Below are 16,945 nucleotides of genomic sequence, written 5' to 3'. Positions count from 1 at the left end.
TTTGTAGTGTCTTCCTGAAGGTTTAGTTTCCCTGTTAATAATAAAGTTGTCCCTATGGTTAGGGGCTGATCTCGCCAACCAAATGTTGTCAACAGTTGTTTAAAGTTTATTTTCACTTTGCCTTAATTTCATAAACAAAAGCTTAGAACACAAGGGTGTATTCAGTGTTTGGATGTCAACACAATGAAGAAATCTTTGAGTCACATTGATTAAAACGTTGACTTGAAACCTATAACTGAAATGTCCCCTCTGTCCCCTACTAGGGACCCCAATCTGCCAGTTCCTCAGGACACCAAATTCATTCACACCAAGCCCAACCGTTTTGAAGAGGTCATCTGGACCAAGTTCAACTCGAAGGACAAGCAATACCTCCACATTGGCTTAAAACCTCGTGTTAGAGACAACTACAGGGCCAACAAGGTGGCCTTCTGGCTGGAATTAGTACCCCACCTCCATAGTTTGCATGAAGAGCTCTTCCCCACCACTACCCGCTCTCCGCCAGGCCCTGGCCCAGGAAGCCACCGGCCCTGGCCTAGAACACCTGTTCCTCGCACCACTCGTCCCCCCTACCCTACCTTTCCCTCTGATCCAGAGCCTGATGGTTCAGAGCGTCCACGCCAGGACCTCTTCCCTGGAGACACCAGGGACTACTCCACTGAGCTGAGTGTAACAGTTGCTGTAGGGGCATCGCTCCTCTTCCTCAACATCCTGGCCTTTGCCGCCCTTTACTACAAGCGTGATAAGCGGCACGAGATGCGACGCCACCGGCTATCTCCTCAGCGGGGCGGACCTGCCAACGACCTGGCTCACAGCCAGGAGGAGGAGATCATGTCCCTGCAGATGAAGCACTCGGAGCACGACGCTCACCACGATATGGAGCCACTCCGGCCCCATGACATCCTACGGCCCGCCTGCCCACCTGACTACACACTGGCGCTGCGCCGTGCCCCCGATGACGTGCCGCTGATGACACCAAACACCATCACCATGATCCCCAGTACTATCACCAGCATGCAGCCTCTTCATGCCTTCAACACCTTCCCCTCCACTGGCCACAACAACACCCTGCCCCATCCTCACTCCACTACCAGGGTATAGTAGGGACTGGCCCGACACAGTGCCACCTAAGGACCAGGAAGACTGGCTCTGCCACTGATCTAGAAGGGAGGCCTCTGGATTTGGGCCTTTGTTCTGTTCTCTTATTCTCTCATTTCTCCAAAAACAACTCCACCTTCTTCATCATGTGCTGTCAAACTCAGCAGCTCCACTGGTGGTGTGTGGAGAAGCAACTGAACTGCACAGCAGCAGATGATCAGTTTGGGGGTGATTTAGATCTTTCAAAGATACTGTTTTCAAAGAAGGTCTGCGGTTTCCAGACGAAAACCCCTGACATTTGTCAAAGGGATGAATTCTTTTCATTCCTTTGTTGTTTTCCCTTTTTTACTTGGTGTCTTCTCTTTTTTCTCTCCCTGGTGTGTTATGTGCATATATCGTTCTCTTTTCTACATCTGTGTCTTATCCCTGCTTTGGTCCTCTCATTCGACATGTGATTCTCTCCCTCTCCCAGTGCTCCTTTGCTCTAAGGATTCCTAAACTACCGAGCATAGGAGGGGGCATAGAGTACATACAGTAATAGTATAGTGATGAAAACACTGATATCTGATACTTTCATTCTACCAGCATTCTTGGTGCCAAGTATGTACTGCTGTGTTTGCTTTCTCATCGAGGGAGAAAAAAGTAAAGAAAATTCTAGAGTATTCCTATTTACTGTCAATTAACAGCTGTGTGTTCTCATGACAAAGTGCCAAACTGGCCCTCGATTGTGTTCTTTTTCTTTCTTTCATCTTCTGTTTCTTTTTTTCAAGCATTTGTTTAATTGTTGTTTTTTGTGGAAAGAATTTTTGCTTAAAATATAGATATAGAGAAATGATATTATATATAGTTATATATAAATGTGTACAAAGGAGAAAGTATATAAATGGGTTTTCTCAGTGGGGATCTATGCATGAATTATTTTTAAAGATGATGACGGGGGAAAGGACACTGTATCTGTCAATGCACGTTTCCCAAATCTAATCAAATCACATCGGTCCACTCTGGATATTTAGTTTTTTGTTTGACCACACAGAACAAGAGCATCACGGAAAATCTTGCAGGAACCCAACAAATCCTTTTCACCTCCCATCACCCATTTATTGAAAAAGTCATTGAAATCTCAGAAGATGTTAGGGTCAAAGTAACAACTGTGAACATACTCTTCTATTCACTCTCTCCTTCGTGAGGTTATTTAGACGTACTTGTCCAACCAGGCAATGCAGCACGCCAGCAGCAAGCCCATCTTCTTACAGCGGCTACTTTCTCTTTCCATCTGTGTGGAGATGATTGTTTTCTTAGGGTACGTCAGGTACCAAATCTGTTGTTGTAGCTTGCCTGTACAGAGTTATTTTTGTATTTCAGTGAGGGTGAGAAACAAAGCAGAGACAGGCAGCCTTTGCTCTTTTACGTACACCTTCCTTCTCCTGTCTGCACCCCTATTTCCAGCACATGCATATTCTGTTTGATGTTTGCCCGCGAAAGAGTGTGTCTGTGTGTTTGTATGTGTGTGCGTGATGTCAGAGCAGTTTCACATGGGCATAGGTAGGCCCTAATTAGACCGCAAAGAGATAGAGAGGCAGACAGGCAGCCTCCGTGGTGAAAACTTTCCAAAATGAGCTGCGTACACAAACATCTCCCTCCATATGAACATCACGTCCTCCCTCCTGTCTCCTCTCTCCGTCAGCGCACTGGCTTTGTGTTTGAAACTGATGCCCGTATTGCGGTGATCACCCAAAACTTCCCTGGTGTGACCACAGAACTCAAAAACACCTGACTTCACTGTGTCAGCGCCGTTCTACACAATTTCTGACCTCAGTACAGCTCTGCTATTATCGTCACTTTCAAGGGTTAATTCACGAAGCTAGTGACTTTTCTTGAGCTCATCAGTTGTAAATTAAACTCTAAGCACACTGAGGGTAACCGGTGGGCCTTCACAGCCTGCGGTGCAGAGCTGCACGATGAAAAGGGGGTACGGATCCCCTAAACAGGGTAAAAGCAACACAGTTGACAACTGCTGTTTCTGATTCTGCTGTTTTGTTTCCAGTGAACATGTGCAGGCCCACAGCTCAGCCATGCCCCCCCACCCCCACCCCCTCCGATTCTCTGCTAAGGATCTCAAACATGGATTATGGGTAATACTCTGGTGAATGCAGTATGTTAACTGAACTGATGTGCTGTTGCTTGAGCCCACAGGAATCACATGGCAGCCTACATCCAGTACGAGAGAAATTAGTCACCGGTGCTGTCTTTGCTTGTGCTCTAGCTTTAGCCTGTTTGTTTGTTTTCTATTTTATTACTGCCTAACTGGGTGGTGGGGGAGGGCTGGAAGGGGAGAAATATACCTGGCTGCTCCTGTCAGAGATTTTGTAAGCCCACTGCAAGGGAAATGTGCACAATGTAAAACACAAAACAACCCACTTTGGCGTGCTGCAGGTTTATAAAGGCTGTGGAACAGATGACGGTCAGTACAAGGAAAAGAGACTTTGGGAGGAGATTGGAAAAAGACTCACAGCCTTAAATGTAGAAATCAAACTCGAAAGAGAGGATGAACTCGAGCAAATAAGGACACTGAAAGGCATGGCCATCTTTCTACCCACAATGTTTGCCAGGAGGAAACCTTGCTGATCTGTCCAATGGAGGATCTAATATGTCTGACCAGATCCATATGAACCCTCTTGCACTCACTCCTGAGGAGAAGGATGCAGTGAGGGGTTGTGAAGTAAACCTCACCACAACACAGCTACAATGACACCACTGGAGGTGAGAGCAGAAACAAGGTATTTAGTTTGGTCTGTTCTTTTTCCTTGTCTATTTTATAAGCTAACACTGGAGGGCGCCATTGTGACAGATTCAGCAGTCTGCCTGCACTGACGAAACTGGATGCGTTGAAGAAAAATACCAAACTGGGTCGCAGGACAAAGACAGACACACGACATCTGGAAGAGGATCAAAACTGTACATTTTTAAGTGTAAGAATCAAACAGACAAAAATATTTGTAAATATTAAGTTTCTTGTTTGTTTTTCTGTTCTCTTTTCTTTTTATTTTTGAGGGAATGAATGAAATGCTTAATTTGTGACAACAAAAGACAACAGGTGCAGTTTGCCTAAAAGAAAAAAGAAAAAAAAAAGGTCGCTAGCTCTAAGTTTCAACTTCACCGGTGAGTTCAAAATGCATGCCACAGATCACGTTTCATGCCATTACAAAATGAGTTTTGTTGTTTCGTTTTTTTAACTTTGTGTCATCATGTTGCCCATTATCGTGTGGGCATCCTGTAGCATCATGATTTTAAACTAGGAGGGTCACTGTAGCAGAAATTCATCTCCACTGCAGAGGGCCAAAGATGCTGTCATGAGCACTTGCAAGTTTCCAGTGATTACATTTTAAATAAGACAGCTATTTTAGTCTGTGGTTGCATTGCTCTTTGTTCTGGGACTGTAGTAGAAGGATCAGCTACGATGTCCCCTTTTTTCAAGCCTTCGCACACTTTTATTTTGAAATCTATCATAATCCAACCATACTCCTGATGAATCTGCTGCTCTGTGTGAGTATTTATGGAAACATCTCAGAGGATAAGAGCGCTGATAAAAGATGTAATGATGGAACTGGCCAGTGATTCATCATCAGGACAGACATTAAATATAAGTGTGGTCAATTAAATGTTAGCTCACCTCACATGTAGCAGTGTTTACATGTAGCCACTTAATCACATGTGGGACAGACATGAGGGCTTTGATACCATAAGATGCCTCACATCCTCATGGATTCATGAGATCACACAGGTGGTCAGACTTTTTCCTTCCACACACTGTGTTGCATTGTGGTTACGGAGGTTGTGTTGACCTGATGTGATGTAGCAGTGAGTTTCATGTTTTAAAAATGAAGTCAGTCTGAAAAGTCCAGTGCAGTTTCAGACTCTGAGCATGTGTGTTTATCACTGGGTCAAGCTGGATGTATGTGGAGCATCGTCTTAGCATTCTGGATCTAAATCTATGTTATGAAGTGACTTACTGCAGCCCTGTGGATCACAGAGTTAGCTGGATTTGGGCTTATTCTTATTTCAACACCCCCAAACTGCAGTCAGCCAAGCAAAACTGAGGTTATTTAGAGATCCGGTGTCAGCTCAGTGGCACATGGCAGCACATGGTTAACATCCACAATGGCAAACACGCAGACAGTGACACTCACACACTGTAAATCTTCAGCTTGGTCTCCATTGCGAAGTTGCACCTGTTGTCTTGTTTTTACATTCTTTGTTGAATTCAGAAACCCAAGACTTGAGATGAAGAAAAATGTTAAATAATGGAATTTTAAAAAAGATGATTATTAAAAAAAAAAAAAAAAAAACATAGTAAAACTATATAAATAAATGAGGTGATGATATTTCTGTTTACTTTAGAAGTTATTATACACTGTATGCTGTGATTCTGATCTGGGAAACATTAAAGACATTCATAGCCAGTCTGCCGATTTTGTCTCTTTATTGAATTAGGAACAGGAGCCAGAAATGTAAATATGTTGTTTAAATTCTGAGTAAAAAGATCACATATCATATTTAATTTGATCACAACAAACTTTCTTTGTCACATTTTTGCATGTTGTCAACACACATACAATGCATCTTTCATCAAGCCTTTAAAAATAGAAATACTTGGAAACAGACACATTGAAATAAAACTTCAAATTTTAGGATTTGGATTTCAAATTATGAGTTCATTCTGAAAGAAATCACCTATCAGTTGGATAAGAAAAAAAACATGTAGCCTACAGGCTGACATTTCAACTGAATCATCTTTTAATACATTGAAACGTGAATATCTTATATGTAAGTATGAGAAAACCACATGCAGAGTGAGTGGTCTATGAAATAAATGTAAATAGTCAACATCAAAAACATCACAGAAACCAAAACAATACAAGATTCCAAATTTAATTTGATGAAAGGAAAAAAAAAAATAAAACATTTTGTCACTTTGCTGCCCTTCTGATCTTTTCAGAAACAGATTTTTTCAGTGACAACACAATAACATTCACCTGCCACACAAAATCATAAATTCCACCTCAGATTTAATCAAACTGGAAACGTGCATGTTTCTTACATGTGCACTTAAGGTGAACATTGACTCAAAGTGTCAAAAAGCATTTGAAAATGTTCTCATCAACAACAACAACAACAACAACAAAAATTAGAGATAAAGCTGATTGTTTTTATGAAACAGGTTGAATACAATCTCCACAAGGTGAGCACTACTATTGATTTTCTCTTATGTCCTTATCATAAGCTGGAGTGGTAATATGTCCTTCTGGACTGACAATATCTACACCTTTGTCACCTTAGATACATTATGTTACTATTTCTGATTATTTTCTCTTTCAAATAAAACAAAGATCAAACGATCCGTGAAAGGAGGATCTTGAGTACTGTACACTCAAAGCAAGTGAGTGGACGTTATTCGTCTCACTTGACGTTAAATGACACTTTGAGACTGTCTTCTGCCTGCTTGTGTGTGATTTTATTCCAAGTTGCAGGAATATCAGCAGGCTCTGCTTCATATGCTTTGGCAAACTTATTGTTGAACTTTGCCAGTACATATTTCCAGTAGTCAGATGCCTGAAGACTTGCATCTGGAGGAATTTTCCAGTCTGGGAAAATTTTGATGTAATTCTTGTAAGGATGATATTCACCATTTGTTTCATTGCAGCAAAACGACGCGTCACTGACGACCAAGGAAGTGCAAATGTCAGTGACAAGTTTTCCTGACCACCTCCACCTGAATCTACCGAGACCTTCTGGTCGATGCAGTGAAGTGAAGTGTTCTTTATGTTCTTTTCCTCCTGCCTCACAGGGTGCTTTGCAGAATGGACACAGTTTACCACATCCAATCACTTTGGTGAAAAGCTCCTTCTCAGGCTTCACATATAGATTTTGCAGTTTCACTTGGATGTCTGTTTCTGTAAACTTCTTTCTAAGAGCTGGTTCCATGTCCTTCACACACACTGTGAGGCAGTGAGCAAACTGTTCTGGGGTAGCATTGTTCAGGATCATGAAAGCATCAAGAGCATCCTTGGACATGTCCAGTTCACCACTGAGTTTGTGACAGACATCTTCAATGAATTCCCTCATGTTGCCACTTTTTGCTCCTTTGATAGCATCATTGATGCTCTTGATACTTGACTGGAGATGTCGATCCTCAGACTTTGATATCGTAGACCCCTTTGAAGAGTGTTCCAATATGCGGTCAAATATCCATTTGGTCACGTAATCCTCATATGAACAAATGAAGCTCAGGTAGTCTTTAAAGTTACGCTTTGAGAGCAAATCCAGTAAAACTGAATACTGGAAGTACATTCGTGTGCTGAACTCAAAGCTTAACAGCATTTCACCAATGATATCAGGACCCAAGGAACGGTTCACAAAGTCTTCAACTGCAGGTCTCAAGCATCGCTTTGTGAATTCTTCTGCCTTCTTCTGGCACTGGTCTCGTTTATGGAACACATCTTTAAAATCAGCATGATATTTTTCTTTGTTTTGGTTCAGACATCTTTGGGGATCATTCTTCTGGATGAAATCTTCATGCATTTTCTGAAACTGTCTGGCTGCGATTCCACAGATGTGCTGTTTTAGAGAAACTTCAAACTCAATGTCTCTCTTGACATACTTATTGTCTTGCAGCCTCTCATCAATCTTGTGCAGGATCTCCTGGATGTAAGTGTCATGGTAATTGTTTTTTCTGTTCATTTTTTCAGTTATGATGTCTGTGCACTCCATTATGATACGGTCAGCAATGTTTTGTAAAGCCATTACATGGTCTTCAATGTTGAAGAGCCTGCTGAGTTTGTGTTTAAACTGGTTGTAAAACCCTTCAGCTGTATATTTGAATGGCACCAGTCCACAATCTTGCAGCCTGGTCTGATCTAATAATTCAGACACACAACTCCCCTTTTGTGACAGATTTTTTCTCAAGTGGCAGTACACACTGGCAATGACATCTGTGATGTTTTGTTTTGAAAAGGACAGTTCTTTCACCGTTTTATTCCACATCTTGTCAAATTCTTCATCCACCTCTTTGTCTGTCATCTTGACTTTTTTGCCTCGACATTCTTCAATCAATGCACAAACTCTCCCCTCTAATTTTTTTGTGTGGTTCTCCTTGATTCTATCAACTTCTGTCATTCCCTGTCTGATGTCAGCTGCTGCTGTGAGCTGATTTGCTACAGAGCGCTCCATTTCTCGTCGAAGGCTCTTTGCGCTGTTTGCAAAGTCCTCTCTGTACCCTTCAACAAGATAGACATGGCCCTCTGTTTGCTTGAAGTACTTTTTAAGATTTTCAAGAATCTTTGTCTCCCATTCGGTCAACACTGTGCAAGCTTCACTTTTCAAATCATTGAGAAACTCTGTCATGTCAGATGCCTCCGATTTGATTTTGCCAAAGTTGGAAATTTTTGTTTCAGCCTCTGTAACCCATGCGTACATTTTCTTTTTGAATTCCCATTCCCATTTGTTGAATTCTGTGCACAGCCTCATGTATGCATCAGCCACTAGGCTGTTCCTGAAGCTGAAGATGAAGTTTTCATGCTTTACTGCATTCCACAGGCTTTTCGTCCACTCTGTGAAGTCCAAGATGTTATTAGCAGATGAATCACAACCTCCAAAAGTTTGGATGATGTTCTTCTTCAGCTCATAAACAGCCTCACTGTACCCTGCATTGACTGGTGCCATTGGTGGGTTTCCATTCCAGAGTCCGGGAATGTACCAGTTCCCAGTGTCTGGACTGTACTCCATCACATCAGTGAAGTTTTTGTTCTCCTCTTTCTGTTCCATTTTGGCTGCCGCTTGGGTCATCTCGTTTAACTGTTGCAAGAGCAGTTCTCTGTCTCGTAAGTTCTTGTCATGGGCTGAAACATCTGACACATTCTGGTGAACAAACTGACATTTGGGCTTTTTGCCCACTTCTTTCATCCTGAGAAAAGCATGCACAACTATTTGGAGGATGTCCTTCATTTCTGTTGAATTCTCCATTGCAATATTGATGATAGTGATGTCACTCAGCCCCACAACAAGCGTTGCAAGCTCATTATCGTGTTCATGGCTATTGTCCAGTTGTGCAAGCTCTGGTGACTTTAAGCCCTCAGTGTCAATGATCATCAGGAAGTCACAGTTGAGTTCTTTTTTAACATCTTCATTGATTCTGATGAGCAACATAAAGGCACCTCGAGTGCATCGACCACTGCTGACTGCAAACTGCACTCCAAACATGGTGTTGAGGAGAGTTGACTTTCCTGTGCTCTGGACTCCAAGAACTGTGACTACCCTGATCTTGCTCTCTGGAGGCACCAAGTCATTGAGCTGAGAGAGAATGTCGCTCACCCATCTGAGAGGTATGTTCGATGCGTCTCCATCTACAAGCTCAAGGGGGAAGCCATCAAGCAATAATCCTGCACACAGTTTGGGCAGATGCTGTAATTGTTGACGTGATCTGTCTTCTTCTGGAAGGGACAATGATGCTTCGTAGATCTGACCCATTTCACGGAAGAAGTGTTCAGTCCCCAGCGAGCTGTTGGAAAGTTGTCTGTCAATGTCTTTGATCTCCTCTTTGTTCTCAGAATCTTTGCATTTCTTTTTGTACTGCTCCCTGAGGTCAGACAGTTTTTCTCGAGACACGTTATCGAGGTTCATTCGCAGCCATTTCAGGAAATAGCACCTCTCTATCCCTGGGCTTGATATTGCCTTGATGAAACATGTCATTGCATTTGATATGTCATAAGAGTTCTGTTGTTTTCGAAGGTCATCTTTCTGTATTTGAAGATCACTTTTGTACTTTTCTACATTTTCAGACCCAACATTTCGAAGGCGAAATTCTTCCTTCTCTAAGCAAGTCAGGTCTTTCCATATTTGGCCTTGCAGCGGTAGCTGAGCGTCTTTGTACTTCAGGATGTCTTGAATTTCTGCAGCAATAGCATCTGCATTTTCCTTGGCAGTCTGACACTCTGAAGAGTCTTCATCAACCCAGATTCCCAGCTCATGGGCGATGTCAGCCATCTGTTCAATTCTCATCTTCATTTTTGAGTTCTCAACTACATTGCTGACTGTTTCACGCAGATTTTTGACAAAGTCTGCATCATTCTTCTGATTAGTCTTAATAATGATGTTGTCTTTAGTCAAGCTCAACTTGGTGGCCACATTTTTTAGAGCATCTTTACTGAAGCGAGTGCTTTGATGGTTACCCACCAAGAAGATCTGCGCCTTGTGGTGTAGGTTGGTAAGCAGCTCGCACTCAGAGTCCAAAGTGTCAAAGAACACAAAAACTGCTGCGGATGTCTGACACAAAAAATAAAATTGTGTTTCACACGAAGCAATGTCTCCACGAAGGTTAGCTACAGCTACTGGCTCACTGAAAATATCCATGTTTTTGTTCCCACAAGGAAGGTACCAAGTGATTTCAGTCAGTCCATTGGAAATTCTCCTTGGACTGTCACCACACTCCATATTATGGTGAACAAAGGTGTCATGGTACTGCTGAGAATTGCTCAGAAGCTTATTGAGTATCTCTGACTTGGACATGGAGCACTCACCCAGTCTCACAAAAGATATCAGTGGAAGTTCAGAGACAACAACTCTGTCTTCAGTAAAGCCCTTGGATTCCAGAAGTGACTGAGGTCTGTACTTTTTAACAATGTCTCTCATGGCCCAAAGCATGAGTGTGCACTGCTTTGTGTCGCAATTAGGAAGCAACAGAGGCACAGAAAACTGACACATCGACATTTTGAGTGCCATTTCCTGTTGTACAAAACCATCAGAACACAGAAAGAGAGCAGTGATTATGTCAAGGGGGTTCAGCGTGTCACCTAAATGTAGAGTGTCAAACAGATCATCAAAATCTAACTCTGTATTCCCTGGGGCAGCATCACTGGTTGACTCACATACTGATGTACATTTCACATTCCTAGCTGTCACATTAACCATCATCAGTTTCTTCAGAAAATACCATGGAAGATCTGAGTTACATTTGACAGGTTCATCACTGATGGTCCTCTTGTCAATCTGAAGTATTGTGCTCAGGGACAGTTTCTCTGCGTAGTGCCGCTCCAACACCAGATCCCCCAGTAAGCTCTCCAGTCGTGTCTCTGTAGACATGAAAACAATGTATATTAAAACCATCAGTAGTTATTTCAGTATTCTCAAGCATGGATCAAAATGAATTTGACCGTATACTCAGTTGCCTAATTTGAAACCATTATTTTTAGGCTGAAGTAAAAGGCAAGCCTGTGTGCCTAAGTTAGTTTGTGGGGACAGGCTCACCTTGATGAAAAAGGCTAATCTCCATTGTCATTACATCTTGAAACATGCTAAACAACTGTCTGCAAGAACAAATGCACTTGGTTAAAGTTAAGACTTTTCAACAGAGTTCGAGTGCTCAGCAGTCAGTTTTCACAAGACCACATTATGACTGCGTTTCACAGGCAAATTCTGTGGTGAGTGAGCTAAAAGCTAAGAAGCTGAAACCTCATTCAGAAGGAGAGTTTGGAATAGTTTGAAAATCCGGTCATGGAACTCAGTGATAACAAGTTGTCCCACTTGTGGCAAAGGCCTAGGTTGATGTTAGTCAGTAAATCAGTAGTCTCTCTGTCCAACACATAGGTCCAGATGAAGATACTTTTACAACACTCTGGAATGAAACCTTATCTTTTGGCGACCCTCTGACTTATGATCTGGTAGTGAAACCAGCCTAAAATTTAAAATTTTGCACAAAAAATATAATTCTAATTAGCAGAGAAAAATTACTTCCACTAAAATGTTCATTTTTGAGGATTCAAAGCGTAAAGCCAAGCATGCTTTTGCATTTGGATGCTGTAAGTATTAAAGAATTGTAATACAGTGGGTATGAATCATCTCAACCATGGTCCCATTTGTTTTTCCTTATCATTATCATATATATCATATATCATTATCGTGCCATTTAAATTCTCTATGTATGAAATTTAATCACTAGGTTCAGGAACAAGGACCAGGCCCTGAACACATCCCCCTTCCGTTTCATTCATTTCCCCTTTGACTCTGTCTTCGCACAATACGTGAAAAATGAGCATCATGGCAAAGCGCTCACCTTACACCATGGACCAAGAGCTCATATTGTACCCTTCAACCTTCAATTCCATTCAACCTACTCGAAGCTCAGCAGACTCCCAAAGACCTCTCCATCTCTGAACATCCATCTCCGCCAGTGCACTCAGTTGCACTCAGCGACAACTCCAACATCATGGGTTCCTCACCAACCAGAAACTCCAGAATAACATTCCATCCTCGGCTCTAAATGACTCTCCAAGCTGATTTAGGTCCAGTCTCTTTAGCGACAGACGAAACCACCACGATGTGCATTTGCCACACAAAACTGGACCACTGTCCAGCTTCAAACAAATCCAAGTGGACAGTAACTCGCTTGAAAAATGATCTCCGACTGCACACTGAACCCCTTATCTATTCATCCCTCCTTCCATCCCTCACCCTTAACCCTCATTCCTCACCCCAACCTTCAACCCTCACCCCTCATCTCTCAAACCAAACTTTTCAAACCGCTGACAGAGCAAAACACAAGCATCTGGAGACAGATATCAGAAACGCCCATGAGCAGCTTCTCTCTTGAAGTTCCTTTGCAGCTTTTACTGAAATTTGAGAACATCCGAAGAGGCGGCTCCCCAACCCTGAGCCTCAACTCCCCCAATTCCATCCTATCTCTAATGCTGACAGCTCACACTGGTCCATCGTCACACTCCATCCATCCGTCAACCCCCTACTCCGTAATCTCTCTACCGTTATACCTCCATCCCTCATTCCTTCACCAATCACTCCTCACCAGGCATGTGCAGGGGGGGCCTGCCCCTTTGCCCCTTGATGCCCAAAGTGCCCCTTTGTCAAAGTGATTTTGTGTGTGTGTGTGTGTGTGTGTGTGTGTGTGTGTGTGTGTGTGTGTGTGTGTGTGTGTGTGTGCGTGCGTGCGCGCGCGTGCGCGCGTGTGTAAGTGTGTGTGCGAAAGTCCGTCTGTGTGACCCAAAATAATAATAAATAAAACAAAATAATAATAATTTAGATCTACCTTGGTCAGTCACACGATCCACAACGTGCCCTCACTTTGCCGTTGCTGCCTTGACGTGCCAACGCGCCCTGCTGCAAATCACTAAGCTGCTGGAGACGGCCACTGCTAGTCTCGCGAAACCGAAGAAGACCCGAGGCAGTAAACAACTGGTCTGGTAAATAGGTTCTGCAGCGTATTCGCTTGTGCACAGTGTATTCTTGCAAGATGACTGACGAAGTGAAGAGCAATGAGCATCCTCTGTGTCGTCCAACTCTGGATACACACCTCTCACAAGTTATAGCCGCTAGTTAACCACACTAGCGGTTATATGTTATATCTATATGTTTCTCTTGTCAAAAGGCAAAGTGCATTAGAGAGATATCAAGTGTTATTTTACCGTCAAGCTGTTTTTTCCTATGTTTCTAGAGGCAATGAGGCATAGACTATGTTATTTTACTAAACCTATGCAATATGCATATTCACATAATTTTGGACTATTACAGTATAAATACAACAATAATAGAAGAATTTGAATTTTGATTTTCTGAACCTCTCATTTAAACATATCAGTACTTGTTTGTTTATAACATCTACACACAAATTAAATATAATATGCATACAAATTATATAACTTTTAGAACCTTGCTGTCAAAGTTGATAGTCAAACTGAAAAAAAGCACAAACATATTTAAATACATGATTTCTATATCATTTAATTATTTTTTATTTTATTAATTTAGCACTAGGAATAATAAAGGGCAGATTATGAATGGACTAAATTCGTGGCTATATAGTACAATTTTTGAAAAGGTATGAAATGTCATATCAGCAGCAGCAGCCTCCTCACCAACCTGTTTCAAATTCATGCTCCACGTGCCCCCTTTTAACTTTGAGCACCTACCCCTCCAAAGGTCTCTGCACAGCCCTGCTCCTCACCCCCTCATCCCTTCATCCCTTGCGCTCATCCATCCTCCCCTTCATCCCTCAACCCTCAGCCCTTCATCCCCTCATTCCTCATCCCTCCACCTTCTTCTCCATCCCTTCATTACCTCATCCCTCCATACCTTACCCCTCATCCATTCATCCCTCTCTCTCCTCATCCCTTCATTCCAACACCCTGCCTTTCCTTTATCCCTCGACCCTAATCTGTCTGTCTGTTTCCCCATGTTTTAGCAGGGTGTGTCCCTGCACTCAGCTGGCTCCACCCTACTAGCAGTGCACCTGGGGCGCATGAGCCTGATTAGGGCATGTGTGTGTGTGTGTGTGTGCGTGTGTGTGTGTGTGTGTGAATATGAAGCATTCAAATGCCATGAAAAAACTGGTTCTCATGAGGAGCGCCCCAGAAAAGGCAGACCAAGAGTTACCTCTGCTGCAGAGGATAAATTCATTGCAGTTACCATCCTCAGAAATCACCAATTAACAGCACCTCAGATAAGAGCCCACATAAATACTTTACAGAGTTCAAGTAGCAGACATATCTCAGGCTACGTTTACACTTTGGGGAAACACATATGTTTTCATGCGATTTGGCCTCTAGTTCACATGCAAACAGAGTTTTTTTCACGGAAAATGATCTTTTTTAAAAACTGTGGCCAAAGTGGAGATTTCTTAAAACACCGGTTATGTGTTGGCGTGTGAACAGGGTTAACCGGCATTTTAGGTTCCCAAACATCACAACATGCAACTGAAAATTCAACATCAAGTATTTGGAGGAGACTGTATGAATCAAGCTTTCATGGTTGAATTGCTGTGTAAGACATTGTTGGCAATTCATTCAAAATTCAAGGCATGCTTAACCAGCAACATGCTGTTTTTCAACAGGACAATGACCCAAAAAACACTCTATGTTACACAACTATGTTGTGAAAAATGCAGTGGAATAAGAATTAACATAATTTCTATGATTTCTGGATGTTCATGCTACTAGATACTGTGTCTGGCAGTCATTCAGAATTCATTGATCATCAGTTCATGTCTCTACAAGCCAGCATCACTGTGAGATGATCTTTGTGTTGGTGGACCACGAGTGTGCAGGGGCTTTGATATCAAAACTTTCTCTTAATTGAGCTTTTAAATTGTTTCTGTAGGTCTGTATTTGCTTTGATCTTACTCTTTCATTTGATTCATTTTCAGAGTCGTGGTTAAAATTTTCAGTAGAAGCTATATTGCCCCCAATGCAGTGACTTCATTTTGTTAATTAATCTAACCCTTAACCATTTTTATTGCAATTAGGATTTTATTATACTTACTTGTGTGGGCAGATATTACTGTCGGCTTGCTTATTCTTCCATTCCTAAGTTTTACAGAAACCTGGAGAGAGTAACACACCCCTGGCTTCAGGTCACTGATGGTCAGGTTATTTGTGTCTGTTGTCAGCTCCTGCACAATTTCTCCCTCACTGCAACAAGTCACAATGTAATGCTCCACTTCACCAGCAGGAATGTCCCAACATAGAGACAGTGACTCAGTGTTGGCCTCATCAACAGTAATTTGCACAGGAGGGCTGGGCTCTGTAGGAATAAAAGAACAATTTCACTTATAACTGTCTGCATTTTAAAGTGCTGTTTGACCGCCAAGTTAAAGCAGCGTGGTGAAAGATAAAACCACATGTTATCACCTCATGTACTTAATTTGTAGAAATAGATTTTACCACCTCTTTCATTTGAAGCTAACGGCTCTAAATTGAGAGCATACCACATTATAAGAAGTACATTTGTATACGTTATGATTCCAGTTTACATTCAGATAACACTTTACTACATGTTTTTTGTATTGACTTGTTTTTCCAGATTTACCTGTAAAGACACGTAGCAAGGCCTCTTTGCTTCGATTTCCATTGTCCGCAATCCTTACGATGCTGAAAGTATACTCCGTACCAGGAATCAGTCCCTCAACCTCCACAATGCTGCAGTCCTCTATGACAATACTGCCTCTCATGAGGAGTGTGTCACAGTAGTAGTTTATTTGCAGTGTATAGCCAACACAGAAATCAGTGACTGGTAAGCCAAGAGAAACAGTCTCCTGGCCAGCACTAAGAACTGTTATTTCTCCTGGTGGAGGAACATCTGTCATAAGAGAAGAGAAGGGCATTACAGTATCTCAACATTACAGCATGAAGTCATTAACGATCCAAAAAAGTCCACTGGGGCTGATCAGTTAGAGCCAAGCAGGTAGACAGATGTATATGTATTTTATTCCAGCTGACCTTGAAGAAGAAATAATAAGATAAATAAAGAAGAAATTGGATCAGTTACATACAGTCACACTTACAGTCAGACTGTGGCGGAGTGTCTGTTCCCTCCTCACCACGTGGCTCGAGGAAGGACTCAGATGCATCATAGAAGTCCTTGGCAATTGAGAAAAACATACAGTTTAAACTGGAATACATCCATTCATAATAGTTGATGGGACAACATATATTTGTCTGGTAACGTTATTGTTATTTCATTTTAGAGATGTGAAAAGTAGCTGTTTACCTCCTCCTCTGAGCTTTCCATTATGACATTCTCAGCCATCACTCACTTGGTCCAGATTATTCAAACTGCTTTTCACTGCACGTCATAGAGAAGAACCTTGTATTACCTTCGGGCCAACAACTACGGCTATTACACAAACATCACACAGTTACACGTGCTCTACAACCCGCAAGACTAAAACGTAGACTGAAACAACAACAACAAAAAAAAATACTGTAATCAGCTCACGATGAAGAGATTGTAGCCTACCTTTGTTGGAGAGATTCATTCATGGTAAAGGTAGCTCCGGGAGTTTTTATCTTCT

At 42.1% G+C, this 16,945-nt stretch overlaps 2 protein-coding genes across 3 annotated transcripts in view; one reads left to right on the top strand and one right to left on the bottom strand.

The window, feature by feature from the left end:
- nlgn2a (neuroligin 2a) overlaps window positions 1-4,202 on the top strand; it is a 159,895-nt gene extending 155,693 nt beyond the window's left edge. For both annotated transcript variants that reach the window (XM_070992949.1, XM_070992948.1), the window contains one exon: window positions 264-4,202. In XM_070992949.1, the coding sequence (XP_070849050.1) occupies window positions 264-1,098 (835 nt within the window). In that variant the 3' untranslated portion in view covers window positions 1,099-4,202. The remainder of the gene's footprint in view (window positions 1-263) is intronic.
- A 2,244-nt stretch (window positions 4,203-6,446) lies between these two features.
- LOC139351179 (interferon-induced very large GTPase 1-like) lies at window positions 6,447-16,945 on the bottom strand. The gene is made up of 6 exons (XM_070992939.1): window positions 16,891-16,945; window positions 16,642-16,716; window positions 16,436-16,511; window positions 15,961-16,230; window positions 15,415-15,675; window positions 6,447-11,219 (listed from the first exon to the last, which is right to left on the bottom strand). Exons 2-6 carry the CDS (start codon window positions 16,678-16,680, stop codon window positions 6,553-6,555), a joined length of 5,313 nt encoding a protein of 1,770 aa, XP_070849040.1. The 5' UTR covers window positions 16,681-16,716; window positions 16,891-16,945; the 3' UTR covers window positions 6,447-6,552.

The sequence above is a fragment of the Chaetodon trifascialis genome, chromosome 23, assembly GCF_039877785.1.
Source record: "Chaetodon trifascialis isolate fChaTrf1 chromosome 23, fChaTrf1.hap1, whole genome shotgun sequence".
NCBI classification, from domain to species: domain Eukaryota; kingdom Metazoa; phylum Chordata; class Actinopteri; order Chaetodontiformes; family Chaetodontidae; genus Chaetodon; species Chaetodon trifascialis.
This window is presented reverse-complemented; position numbering and strand designations above follow the sequence as displayed.